This window comes from Aptenodytes patagonicus, chromosome 1 (genome assembly GCF_965638725.1).
Source record: "Aptenodytes patagonicus chromosome 1, bAptPat1.pri.cur, whole genome shotgun sequence".
Lineage (NCBI taxonomy): Eukaryota > Metazoa > Chordata > Aves > Sphenisciformes > Spheniscidae > Aptenodytes > Aptenodytes patagonicus.
The window spans coordinates 69,940,915-69,955,185 of NC_134949.1; the positions used below are offsets into that span (position 1 = coordinate 69,940,915).

The 14,271-nt window shown below is 39.2% G+C and overlaps 1 protein-coding gene across 1 annotated transcript in view; it reads left to right on the plus strand.

Annotated features, from left to right (window-relative positions):
* The window catches only part of CACNA1C (calcium voltage-gated channel subunit alpha1 C), a 457,514-nt gene that overhangs the window by 23,559 nt on the left and 419,684 nt on the right, over positions 1–14,271 (plus strand). Inside the window, exons 2-3 of the mRNA XM_076341467.1 lie at positions 6,228–6,551; positions 10,223–10,326. Of these exons, the coding sequence (XP_076197582.1) occupies positions 6,228–6,551; positions 10,223–10,326 (428 nt within the window). The remainder of the gene's footprint in view (positions 1–6,227; positions 6,552–10,222; positions 10,327–14,271) is intronic.

Genomic DNA, 14,271 nt, shown 5'->3' on the forward strand with positions numbered 1-14,271 from the left:
CATGGCACCTACTGCTTCCATCTTGCCTGTGAATTCTGTTACCCAGTTCTGGAAGGAATTAGTTTTCTTTGACACAATGTATTCATGACAGATCGATGTCTGCTGCTGTCTTTCTCCTTGTCCTCCAAGTACTTGCTGACACTTGTTTATTTTACTTATTCCAGATTTTTTTTTTTTTTGAGACTGAAATTCAACTGGATTTAAATTTCCCCCCTTCCCACTTTTTAAACTGGGGACTCCATTCACCCTTTCTCAGTCCTCCGAGATCTCTCCTGTCTTCCATGAGTTCAAACCAGCAGCTAACAGCTTTGAGATTACTTCAGAAAGTTCTTTAAATATTCTAGGGTGTGGTACCTCAGTAGCTGAAACCATGGATGTTAAGTACTTTCCAACTTGTGGTTTCCCTTTTGCAGTTGGAAATGATACCTGGTTTAGTTTGGGGATTAATTGTGCTAGTCACCCACTCTTGATAGATTTTTCTTTAGTAAAAATTGATGCAAAAAGGTTGTGTGACATTTAAGCCTTCTTACAATCATCTGTCAAATGCTCTCCTTTTTCCATAGGTTAATGGACCAATGTTTTTCACATTCTTCCTCTTATTAACAGATGATCTCATACACTGGCTTTTCTTTTTGTGTGTTATTCTTCATGTTTCTTGTTAGGCACCTCTCACTTCAGTCTTTTACAACTTTTTTTCCTGTGTGTTTGAATTGGTCTTACACATGATGTAAGACTTGGCCTCACCAAGGGCAAGTCCTGTCTGACCAACCTAGTGGCCTTCTATGATGGAGTGACTACATCAGTGGACACGGGAAGGGCTGTGGATGTCGTCTCTCTGGACCTCTGTAAGGCCTTTGACATGGTCCCCCACAACATCCTTCTCTCTAACCTGGAGAGGTATGGATTTGATGGGTGGACTGTTCAGTGGGTGAGGAATTGGTTAGATGGTCGCATCCAGAGGGTAGTGGTCAAGGGCTCAATGTCCAGATGGAGATTGGTGACGAGTGGCGTCCCGCAGGGGTCTGTATTGGGACCGGTACTGTTTAATATCTTCATCAGTGACATGGACAGTGGGATCGAGAGCACCCTCAGCAAGTTTGCAGATGACACCAAGCTGAGTGGTGTGGTTGACATGCCAGAGGGACGGGATGCCATCCAGAGGGACCTGGACAAGCTTGAGAAGTGGGCCCGTGTGAACCTCATGAGGTTTAACAAGGCCAAGTGCAAGGTCCCGCACCTGGGTCGGGGCAACCCCTGGTACCAATACAGGCTGGGGGATGAAGGGATTGAGAGCAGCCCTGCCGAGAAGGACTTGGGGGTACTGGTGGATGAAAAGCTGGACATGAGCCAGCAATGTGCACTTGCAGCCCAGAAGGTCAATCGTATCCTGGGCTACACCGAAAGCAGCGTGGCCAGCAGGTCAAGGGAGGTGATTCTGCCCCTCTCCTCTGCTCTGGTGAGACCCCACCTGGAGTACTGCATCCAGCGCTGGAGTCCTCAGCACAGGAAAGACACGGGCCTGTTGGAGCGGGTCCAGAGGAGGACCACAAAAATGCTCAGGGGGATGGAACACCTCTCCTATGAAGAAAGGCTGAGAGAGTTGGGGTTGTTCAGCCTAGAGAAGAGAAGGCTTTAGGGAGACCTTCTTGCAGCCTGTCAGTACTTAAAGGGGGCTTATAAAAAAAGATGGTGGCAAACTTTTTAGCAGGGCCTGTTGTGACAGGACAAGGGGGAATGGATTTAAACTAAAGAAGAGTAGGTTCAGACTAGATATAAGGAAGAAATTTTATACGCTGAGGGTGGTGAAACACTGGCACAGGTTGCCCAGAGAGGTGGTGGATGCCCCATCCCTGGAAACATTCAAGGTCAGGTTGGACGGGGCTCTGAGCAACCTGATCTAGTTGAAGATGTCCCTGCCCATGGCAGGGGGGTTGGACTAGATGACCTTTAGAGGTCCCTTCCAACCCAAACTATTCTATGATCTTAGCAGTGTGACCAGGTTCCTACTTTCTGTTTGCTTTCTTTCAGTGTTCAGTTAAGATATTATGATTTAACCAGTTTTGTCTTTTACTGCACCCATATCTCCTCTGCTTTGGGGAAAAATGCAGTTGTACAACACGATTTCAAGGTTTGCATTTTTAGGATTCTGATGTTTTTAAAGTGATGGAAAAAAAGAATGGTGACAGTCCACATCGGCATAGCTCTATTTTCATTTAAAGAACTAATCTAAGCGCAAATTACTCTAAAATAAATGTGTGGTTAACTAGATGAAGTCAAGAAACTCAAAAGTTGCAATTCTATTGTGTCATTAACTTGCCCACTTCTCATATAGAATGGTCACTGCTTAGGTTTTTTTAATGATGCTTTTGAGATAGTTAATAGGTGGCATGACAGATATTATTAGAATGCAAATAGCACTTGTAAAGGTATTAATGGTCATCACTGTATATTTTAATAGTGATTTTGGTGATGACCATTTTGGTGATTTAGTTGTAAGTTTACAGTGTCAGGTATTTTGTGAAACATGGTTCATTTCCTGTTGTATAGCAACCATATCTGTTACTTTTCTGACTTAACTCTGATTTTTGAACCTGTATTTGTGTTGTTTCTGCATTCAAAGTAGTTCTGCAACTCTGTATTTTTGCAGGATTGAAAGTTTCTCCTGAAGACTTTGTAATCGAATTTGTTCACTTATATGGACTTTGACGTTTAATTACTATTCAAATGCTTAAACTCATGATCTGTAGCACAAAAGTGCTTGAGAGAGAACAGTTTTGTGCACCAGCTGGACGTAGTCAACAGTACAAATTCTTGCTAAAGTGTGGTAGAGATTAGCAGGGTGATGATACTGTGGATCACAGTGCTTAGTGAGTTATTGCATTTGGGTGGGGGCTGAATCTCCATTTCCCACTTCTGGTCAACTTCCAGCTTAATAACAGTATAAACTAACATGATTAAAGTGATTTAGGTATCGTGAAACTTTATTTGTAGTGGGGAAATCGAGTGAAGTATTTTAACTGCTACATTGTGAAATGAAAATAGCAAATCCAGTAACTGCAGCTCTCAGGTTACAGCAAAGTTTTGTGGCGGGGGAGAAATGAGTGCTATACGTGAAATTTAGCATGGTGCCTCACAAGTTCAGTATGAATTGTGTTCTGCTTATTTCCTAGAAATTTACACTAAGCATTTAGATTATAGGGTAGAATGTCATTCTTCCTGAAAGTTTGCCTATGTTGTCTTTCAAAATATTTTGCTCAGTTCTTGAATGTACTTTCTGTGCAACTGTGTGAGCTTCACTCTTTAATTTAAGCTATTTCTATAAACTGCCTGTAGATCAAGTCATTTGTCAATGCCATTAGTTATTTAGTACAGATAGAGCCTGCAGTCTCTGAGCTTCATAAAACAGACAGATCCTTATCAGTAATCACTATTTGTAATATTTCTTAATATAAATCTGTCATTCTGACTCATCTTTTGAAATTAATTTGAGACAAAGCACTTTATTATGGGCCTGGTGATCGTAGTAGAAGCAAAAGCAATGAAACCACCAGAAGTTGTATCCTTAACTTTGCTGGCACATCAAAGTCAAAATGCATAGACTTGAATCCTCATGTGAAACCTAACTAATAAGCAATAACAATGGAGAAGCTTGACACATTCCCAAATTGCAAAAAAGTCTTCATTAAGATGCAGCAGCTGTTTATTTTCAGGACCACATGGTCTAGTCAGCATGATAAGAACACGGTGGTGATGGATCAGCAAGTTTGCTTTTACTGGAAAACACACACATCTTTCTTATCCGCTCTAATGGGTCAGTATTAAAGAAGAGCTGGAGTTGGAGAATAATTAGAGTAATTTTCCATTTATTTGTCTTTCCAGCATGCCTCAGGCTAGGGAGGTCAAATAGATGCTAAAGAGAAAAACTGCATCTGGAACTAGTCTGAAAATATGTATCCCATGAGTAGTGCTGTGTACAATTTGCTTAGTCTTAGAAAACTAACTAAATTTGTCTGCCAGTTGATTGCCTGCTTCATCGAGGAAATCTGCTTAGCCTGTGCGATTCTGAAAGCTTTTTCTTCAGTTTCAAAATCTGAGGGATGTGAATTAACTATTTCCCATTTCTTGTTTCTTTCAGCTTTTCCTTTCACATATCAGAGTCATATTACTCACCAGATTCCTTTGGCTGGTTTGCAGCTAGGAGGTTTTTCAGTGAGCAGAGGCAAGCTCTAGATTTTCCTGCTATGCAATGAAACTATAACAGCCTGGAAATCTTATGGCAACGCCTGACATAAAATAACATCTGACTCTATCATGTCCTTCCTTGCGATTTAGTGAGATGAATTTAGAAATCTTGCATCCTTTCTAGGTAGAGGCGTATCCTGTTGCATTCTGTGTCAATGTGATTGTATCTATTTTACCTGCTTTAATTCATTTGTAGTGCAGTCATTGCTGTGGTGTCTTGGCACTGCACATCCAGCTATGAAACATGCATCTAGGGTAATTATTTCCGTTCAAGAACAGTTTGCCTGTTTCCTGGTTTTGAATGTCTTTCATCGGATATTTTAAGGAAAACAGTGTCACGTGGTCTTCTGTTTGCTTTGTCCAGTAGTCTATAGGAGCCCATCTGATCTAGTTAGTAACACCATATTTCTATATTAATCTAAAGTAGTACACTGTCAGTAGTAGACTTCGAGCTTGCTTTGAAATGTGATCTAACTCCTTTACTGGGTTTCTACTATCTGCCTCTTGCACGTACACTTTTTCTGAAGCGTAGTCTCTGCTGATCAGATGTAAGGGGAAACACAATCTCTTGAGCGTGCAGTGTTTTGAAACTGAACTCTGGTTTCATAGCCTGTGAAGGAATAAGATCTGTAGACCATTTGGGCTTCCTTTTACCTGTATCTCAATATATGGGCCACAGGCAAATTTGCAAGTCCACAAAAAAGATAAGTAGTCTCTTAAATTGTATATAGGACACATCTAAACAAGACAGTCTTCCTAATTAGCATTTGCTGTTGTGACTTTGTGTAGATTTTATGTTGCACTTTTCTAACATGGCTTATATTTTCTTCTATGAAGTGTGTGTGGCAAAATTCAGTTAATCCTTCACAAGTTCTCACATATCGCAAATGAAGCATACTCCAAAGAGGAAGGGAATCTGTTTTGAAGTTTCAAAATTCACTCATTTTGAAGTGATTGAAGTTTTAATTTGAGTCACTGAAAAAGCCTCATTGAAGAGGCAGAGGTGACTTAACTGTCTTTACTGAAACAATGGAACAATTGCAGAGCTTGAAAGGGTGACTTTTTTTTGGTACTGCTAAGACCTTCTAAGTATCAGCCACGTGTCACCTGACATATATATTCTATTATTGTGATTGGCATGAGTATATGCGAAAGCATATACTCCCTCAGTTTTGGCTAAAAGAGGTGCAAAACTTGGGACTGCTAGATCTTAGCATTCTTGTTAATACACGCTTTTTAAGTAAGTGTTACTCCATTTATTTCAATAGTTCGTCTATCTTAAAATCAGCTTATCAGGATAAGGAATCAGTTCCAGTTTCTAAATATATGTTGGTTGGCCTAAACTATCTGCACAGCATCCTATAGAGCACAAAAGCCATGAAACCTGCCTTTGTGTTCCAGTTTCTGCTTCAGTGTCCCTTCGAGTCAGGTCGTTCTTAGGCTTATACATATGTACTGTTTGCAGAGAGAATTAAGCTCTGTTAAAATTTCACTTTACCTCGAGGTAATCTTGAAAACATAAGGATTTTTATGACAGAACTTGCGAATCTCGTTTGGGTGCTTTGCCACGTACTAAATAACGTTGTGCTGCATGTCTGTGTGATGAAGTGATGAGAACTAGCCTCACCTTTTGAGCTTTCAAACAATCCAACTTGCAAAATGTGTGGGTAAAAAAGGAAAAGAAGGACAGTTTCTTTTCTGTGAACTCCTGGAGACAGTATTGATTGGAAGCATTTCTAACAGCTCAGTGTCCATTGGGTCTTGTTGGGAGACTGTTGCAAGACTAATGATTGCGTAGTAGTATTACTTTAAAATGAAGAGTTTGAATTGGAAGAACAAGCTGTTAATAAGTGGATACCCTACACTTAACCTTAGCTCTTAATTTTACGGATACTTAAGATTTTTAAGAACACTATTTCTCTTTTCTGCTGTTTAAAAAATGTCTTCACAAATTTCTGTTTTGTTTTGTTTTTTCCCTTTCACAGGTTCCAACTATGGGAGTCCCCGTCCTGCTCATGCCAACATGAATGCCAATGCAGCTGCAGGGCTTGCCCCAGAGCATATCCCTACTCCAGGGGCAGCTCTGTCCTGGCAAGCTGCGATTGATGCTGCCAGGCAAGCCAAACTGATGGGTAGTGCTGGCAATGCAACAATATCCACGGCTAGCTCCACGCAGAGAAAACGGCAGCAGTATGGGAAACAGAAAAAACAGGGTACGACCACAGCTACACGCCCTCCCCGGGCACTGCTATGTTTAACACTGAAAAATCCCATCCGGAGGGCATGCATCAGCATCGTCGAATGGAAATATCCTTTTTGATGTTCTCATTTGGAAAACAGCAAATTGTTTGTGCGCATCAGGCGCTATTCATAAATGTGAAGAAATCAATACATTAAGTTGAAAGGCACCACTGGGAACGTAAAGTACACAAATAGTTTCTGATGTCTTAACTGAGATCATTTATGCTGGGGGAAAAAAAAAGGTTGGGACTGAAGCCTTAACTATACCCTTGTGTAAGAAACCACTAGAAGTTTAAATGATAAAGGTTAGGGGTTGAATTCTGCTCTTTTAAAAACACGTGGCCCAGGCTGAAATCGATGGGAGATATGCAAGATATCTGAGGCCAGAATTGCACTGACTCTATGGGATTGATAGCAGCAGCCGGCTTTCCCTTCTTTTTTTTTTGCAGGCACTTAAAGAGGTGCCACCAGTTAAACCGCTCTGGTACTTTGAATCATACGCTTTTTTGTTAAACACATGGAATCACACTTTCTACAGTATGTAGAAAAGAATGGGATGGAAGGAGGGAAAAAAACCCCAAACGTATGCGATAAGACCCTGAAACAGGGCTAAGGTCTGTTAATTATATTGGAATTCCACTTAAACTAATAAGGCTCACTAATGTATGGTAAGAGATACTGGTTATCTGGAAGCAGGGAAAAAGAAAGACAGTTAAAGTAATCCTGCAACATGTACAGATGCAGTACAGGGCCAGATCTAGTAGTCTGAACAAGAGACAGACTGTGTCACAATGATAGATGATAACCACTGACACAGAACTGCAGAACGTAAGGGTCAGTGCTGCTTCCCCGGAATGTCAGCGAGAGTTTGGCCATTGGCTTTGCCATGTGGAAGGAGTAAAGCCTTTTTAGTCACCCAAGTCTGATCAGCGCAAGCTGGAATTTGAGAATTTGGTGTGAAACACAAACTGAAATAGAAGATATCTCCTTCTCCTCCCCAAAGAGAAACCAAGACTAACCCTGAACAGTAATTGTCAGTAAATCACAAGCTAATGGGGTTCTTCAGCTAAAAAAAAAAAAAAAGGGGGGGGGGGCAGCATGTTGTTAGGGATAGAAAAGCATGCCAAGGGAAGGCAGTACAGAACTTGGCAGTAGTTAATACAATAAAAAATGAATGATGGTGTTTAAGACTGATAATATTGTTTCTTTGGGGGTCTGATGGGATGTTAGAAGGATGAAAACAGAGTATGAGTATATTGGGTCTTGCTGACGTGGACATATTTTTTCAGATGAAGAACTTGTTAAAAATGCTCCTGTCAATTCTTAGATGTCCTTAAACTACCTGCCTGCCTATTCCTGCTAATTTTTAATCCCCCTGATTAAGTTTGCTACTTTTTATCCCTTCTGGCATAGCTCTGATACTTTAAGCATAAGATGATGGATGATGACTAACAGGATGAAGCTGAATATTGGTTTACTTGCCAGCATCCCAGTAACCACATGTCTTTGGAGAAAGAGCACAGAGTGACATTTGATAAATGAATAAGATCAGCAATGAATGATGGGAATGATGTGTTGTAAAACAGGATACAGCACTGCTGAGATCAAGAGAGGACCAAACAATGCGATTAAAGCAATGCAAGGATGCTGATGCTTGCATTTTTGGTTTTGTTTGGTTTTAGGTGAGTTGGTGGAAGTATTTTTTTTCCTTCAGAACCTCTTATTGGACATCTAGTGTTTATAAACATGAAACACTTCAATGACAAATAACAATATCAAAGGGTTGTGATAAGGTTTAATTTTATTCTGTACTCTGACTCTTCCTAATTGCTAAAAACTACTGAGAAAAGCTTAGTTTAATTTGCTGAACCACTAAAGTCTAAGCATAGTAGATATTAAACAAATATCAAATATCACAAACAAATATCACTTCTGTGATGTTTCTTACCTAAACGTTATAATGATAAGAGCCTGACAGTGCAATTGCATAGAAGAAAAAGTGAAATGAAGTAATTACCTTATTTAGCAAAGATTTAGCTGTGCATTTAATTTCCTGCTGTGTGCAGTGTATTTGTAGATTTTATACCATTTTATTTTTACAGTGCAAAAAGAGAACAGAAGTAAAACAAAAATAAATGCATAAACAGTGATAAGTTAATAGATAATAATCCTGTCAAAAACAAAAAGCCTAGGAAAAAAGTGCTTAAGAGGAAAGCCAATGGAAATTCAGGTCTTTATGCAGTAAACACTATATATACAGCCTGAGGTATTTGAGAAGTCCCACTGATTTCATATGTAATCTACCTGCCCTGACCTGCTCTTCTTCCTCCATATTATCATATATCTTCTATTATTCGTAGGTTTAAGCACGGTAGTCTGGCAAGTTTGGAACCCTTTGACTCTTCCATGTGTGAAATGTAGAACATGTCTTAGCATACACAGTGGTCAGGTGCCTGGGATTTGTGTATATCTTGCAGTTCAGGCTGCTGCACATCCCAATCTCCAGTTCTTTTCTGCTAAAACCCATTGAGAACAGTAGTCTGCTGACCAAAATCATACATGCTGTGTTGACATTTGGCAACGCTGCAAAGCCAGTCCCATGGTAGATAAATTGATGCTCAAATGCACTCTATGGCACAGGTTATACTTGGCGTTCTCCCTGTCCTATCCTGCTCTTCTTTCCTCTCCAGAGTACTGGTGAGTTATCCCAGAGCTAGCCTCCAGGATATTCTTGCAGGCAAGTAAATGTAGACAGTCTGTAAATCTGATCTCTGGTCTGAGTTTGGAGACACTTCACAGCAATTAAGGTTAAGGAGTGCACCGAAGTAGATGAAGTACAGTGCCAGCAAATTGATCAGTAGAAAAATGCCCTTTGATTCCAACGGACAGTTAGTGGGCCATCAAGGTTGTGCAGGATTTGTTTCTGGAACATCCCAAATGTTTGGGGTTTTTTCCTAATGAAGTTGATGCCAGGTTGAAATGCCCCTGAACTGGTGCTAGTTTCTCTGTCATAAGGAACTCTTAGCTTCCTGGTGTCCCTAATATACTGAGTAGGCACGTTTGTTTTCCCTATGGCGCCAAATGAAATGCAGTAAGAGAAAAAGAAATACTCCCTCAAATAACTTTTAAGCAAAACAAGTATACATGGCAATGTGCAGTATAAGCACATTTTGGACAAAGCCATTTTTCTGCCTTAAACTTTATCATCATTTAAACGTCTTCTAACTGAGCGTATGCATGTATTTCTTGGGCCCTTGCATTTAACTTTGAGATATGAGAGAGAGATTGAGAAAGGGGTAAAAAAAAAAACAACAACAATAAAAAGACCCTCAAAAACTTCTGTTAAAATTATTTCAGGGTTTGTAAATGCAGATGGAAAAGACCAAGAGAAACTAATTGTAAGAGGAAAGATGACAGTCTTTCTAGAACAGGCTTCTGTTATTACAAATAGTACAGCCACACTTGAAGGAAAATAGGGAAAATGCAATCTAAATAAATAAAAGAAGAAAAAACTTTTAAGAAATCTGTGTTTACTCTGGCACGCGACTGGCCTACACTGCTTTTGACATATTAGGAAGATTCTTGGCTGGGAGCTCCTAAAAGCACTTAAAAAGGCATATGTTTCTTTTCAGAATATAAGGGGCTTGGAATGTTTTCTTTAAACAGAATTCTTATAAATCTTTTTTTTTATTTGTGTGTGCACATTTTGGAACAATTTCCTTAACTCCATTCCTCAGACCATTTGAAATAATTATTTTACTGACTATTTTTGCCAATTGTGTGGCCTTAGCTATCTATATCCCCTTTCCAGAAGATGATTCCAATGCCACCAATTCCAATCTGGTAAGTCCTTGATGGTGTTTAGTCTTACTGTTTTGAAAGTCCTTTTTAAAAGTGACCAGAGAGACTGTTGAAGTGAGGGAACATAAATATATCCACCAAAGATGACAACATAATAAAGTAAAAACTGTTTTTGAGTGCTATGTCTCCTCTATTCATCTTAGCACCTGTTTCAGTTGAGCTGGCTTTAGAAAAGACTGTTCCAAAAATTGTGCAGGTGCTGTGTGTGATGTTTTGGTTAACAAATTTCTGCATGCTGCAAAAGTGCTTGGTAAGTTTTAAACAGCAGGTATTTGTGGAAGAAATCTTTTAATCATGGATTATATGGTGGTTTTTGTCTTACGAAGTGCCATTGTGAAATTGATACTGTCTTCCTCTCAGGCGGTACACGAGAGCACAACTTGATGACTAATTTCTAGGAAGTACATTAATGCTTGCATTTCACACACACGTGTTTGGTTGAACAATGTTTATGGGTTTGGTTTTTTCTTGTGTGGTTTTTTTTTATTCCCTCTTGTTGGGGGAATTTAGCTTTTCCTCTGTCACCACTGATGCTAATGTTGGTACTTTGGGATAGAGTTGTCCATGTACAAAGGCGAGAGTGTTTACTTTTGGCTTAGCATGAAGTCATAGCAAAGAATTCTGCTCAGTAAGGGCACAACACAAAACAGCTCTGGAACGCAATTCACTGAATTAGCATAAAACATTTTTCTTCCTCTCAAATATGTGAACAAATCTCCTACTTGTCTGGTTGGATCAGGATGAAAACTTGCTCCCAGAGTTTAAGAGTTGGGATGCTATTTCCTGATTAAAATTTAGTGAGACATGAGAAATTTTAGAGCAACAGAGGAGGAAAACAAAAGCCATACTTCCAAAGTAGGGATAACTGGGATGGCTGACAGACGTTGTAATTAAAATGATGTATGCTGTTCTTGGAAGTCAGTCATTTGATTGAATATCTCTTGAAGTTGTATAAAACAAATTGCGAACTTCAGGACTTTGCTGGAACAGTACTTCTGTGTTTAAAAAACAAACAAACAAACAAATTGTAGTGTGGTGCTTTTCCACTGTAACTCCTTAAAGAAGTTTAAAAATAGGAGCAGGAGGAGATAAGTGGTTGTTAATTTTTAAATGTTCTCTATATTTACAGAATGTGTGAGTTGATCTTGTTTCTCTTTTGCTGCTATCTCTTTGTTAGCTTGACTTAGTGTTTAACAATGATGAATTGTGGTGTGTATGTTTAAAACACTTCAGTATGGCATCTTTCAAAAATGAAATCTTTTAATAAAAAAAAGCAGATTCAATTGATCCTCTGGCTATAAAAGACAGTATGTTTATTGCACGTTCTGATTTGCAAGGTTGAAAGAGGAAAACGAAGCAGAGTTGAAGGTTAGAGGACTCTTAATTTGTCTTGAGTTTATTGGGTGTGGGTATTTGCCTTATTTCAGTGAGGAGACTGCTGGCTAGTACTGGTTGGGAGTATATTCATAATTGAATGAGGTACATTGAAACTGTTCTACTATCAGAAAATATATGCACCCTGTGAACTGAGTTGCTATTCTGCATCTGTTTTCCAAGATATCTTTTGCATCATTTGGTCAATCTATTAAAACACTCATGTTATTTGTGAGTAGGGATTTAAAAAAACCCAGCCAAGCAAGAGTTATTGTCTCAAGATAGTTTAGAAATGTTATAACCTTGAGGATGAAGAGGCATTGTTAATTTATCTAAATAGCTGTTTCACAGAAGTAAGGGGAGAAGAAAGTAAAACGGGGAGTCTGCTTGACTAAACTTTGTTCTTTGGGTCTCAATGGAGAAAGTAATTAAAAATGGAAAATGGGATACTTAGTATCCCATGAGGGGCTTGCACTAGTGGAATTAAGACTCTATTCTGCGCTATAGCTCAAACCCTGGAGTTCCAACTGCTCAGTAGCCTTTAGTCCTGTGATCTCCTGGTAGTCCCTGTTTGTGGTTGTGGTTGTTGGGTTTTGTGTGGTTTTGGTTTTTGTTCCTGTTGTTTTCTCAGGGTGATATACATATATCTTGGCACATCTATACTGCTGTTGGGAAACAAACTTTTTGAGTATATGTCATATGCTGCATTCTGAAACTCTTCACAAAATTGTGAAGAATTGTATGTTGTGATCAGTGAGTAAAGCACTGGGCGATAGGGAGGGGAAGTGGAGGCAAATGGGTGAGATAAGGGTGAAAAAATGTGTTAGTTGTATTTTGGGATGGGATGAAAGAATAGATGAAACTCGGAGTTAAAGGAAAGCTATTCCAGATGGCAGGAACTGCAGAAGAGTGGGACCATACTCTCAAAGAGCCAAACTGTACATGGAAGCGACTAGAAAGAAGCTAGGGTTAATAATATGTTCCCGTAAAAGCTCATGTACTCACTTTTTTTTTCTACCACCTGTGAGCACGTATTTTGTAATCAGATTTATTTTGTAGCCATGAAGTCTAGAGCTCCAAAGGCTATAATCTGAAACAGGAAAGGAGTGTATGTCTGCAACGTGTGCACACAGGTTAATAGAGTGCACAGATGTGTGTACTGTGCAGAAGTGTGAGTCTAGAATCTTCCTAGCTGCCCAGAAGAAATTTTCACTTGTGTAAAAACTCTTGATTCATTTCCCTTCTGCAATTTAGGTTTTTTAGGGGTAAAGCTATCGTAGAAACTCCCACATCCCTGGTTTCCTGAGCCATCCCTAACTTCCTGGGACATGAAGAAACTATCTACAGAAAACATATGATGGATAGTAACTGTTCTACAAGGTCTGAAAGTGACACAACAATGGTTTTCCAATAAGCTGCCACTCTTCCCTTAGGGTCTGAGTATTCCTTCTCTGAGTTTTCATCAGAACTTCCCAACCAATGTTTTCTTTGAGGGCTGAGGTAAAAATTCAATCAGTTGTTTTTAACAAGCTAATGGAGTAGAGGGTGATAAGAGAAGAGAAAGGAATTCTGAATTGTGTGAGTGGCTTCTTCCTTTCTCTGTGTAAAAGTAGAAAAATGATAGCTAAATAATGTTTTGATAAATAATTGCTCTGTATGAATTTCAAAGATGTGATCAGCCATTGGTCAACTAGGGCATACTTATTATTGTGTGCCTTCCACAGAAGTCTTGAAGAGACACATGCCTCATTTGCCTGTACAAAACCAGTAACCTATAGTGGTATCTCCGTTTTACTAAGCCTTGTCTTTAGGTGCAAGACCTATTTGATATGATGCCACAGTAATTAGTATAAGCATTGGAAGTAAATGCGCAGAAGAGTCCAATAAATAATTCCTTCCCTTTTGTGTAAGTGAGGAATTGTGATTAGCTGTTACGTATTACAAGTTTAGGCCAAATACCACACGGATATTCTCACTGGTTCTCTGCAATCTGGCTTCCTATAATAATAATTCCTATAAATCCTCAAGCCATTTTTATCAAGTCTAGGGATGGTAACTTGGACTATGAAGCACTTTCATTTTTCAAATGCACATTTATACTAAAACCCAGATTTCATATTTTTATGTTCACTGCAGTGTCTTTGTCACTGGCTTTAAGAAAAATGCCAGAACAATATAATGTAGTAATAACAAATGCTTGAAATTGGCTTCAGCAGTTTTTGTTTTACTTCTACAGTATGTTCACTGGAAAACTATTGAACTCGCACAAATGGAGGGGAGTTGTATTGGGTGCAAAATTTTTTTTGGTATTAATGAACTCTGCTGAGACTTTGCTTAAATTTACAAGCAAAGAAAGCTCATGCATGACCCTGTGCAAAGAACAGTTATGTATTCTCTTGATGCAGTCAGGAAAATTGGGGCTAGTTTGAGGGGAATTAAAGTTAGCCTGCATGAGAGGCTGTAACTGATATGGAGGCTTTCTGCTTGTTATCCCTGCAATTATGCATTTGAACAGAGATAACGTACATTCAGGAATAAAACTATAGACTGCCT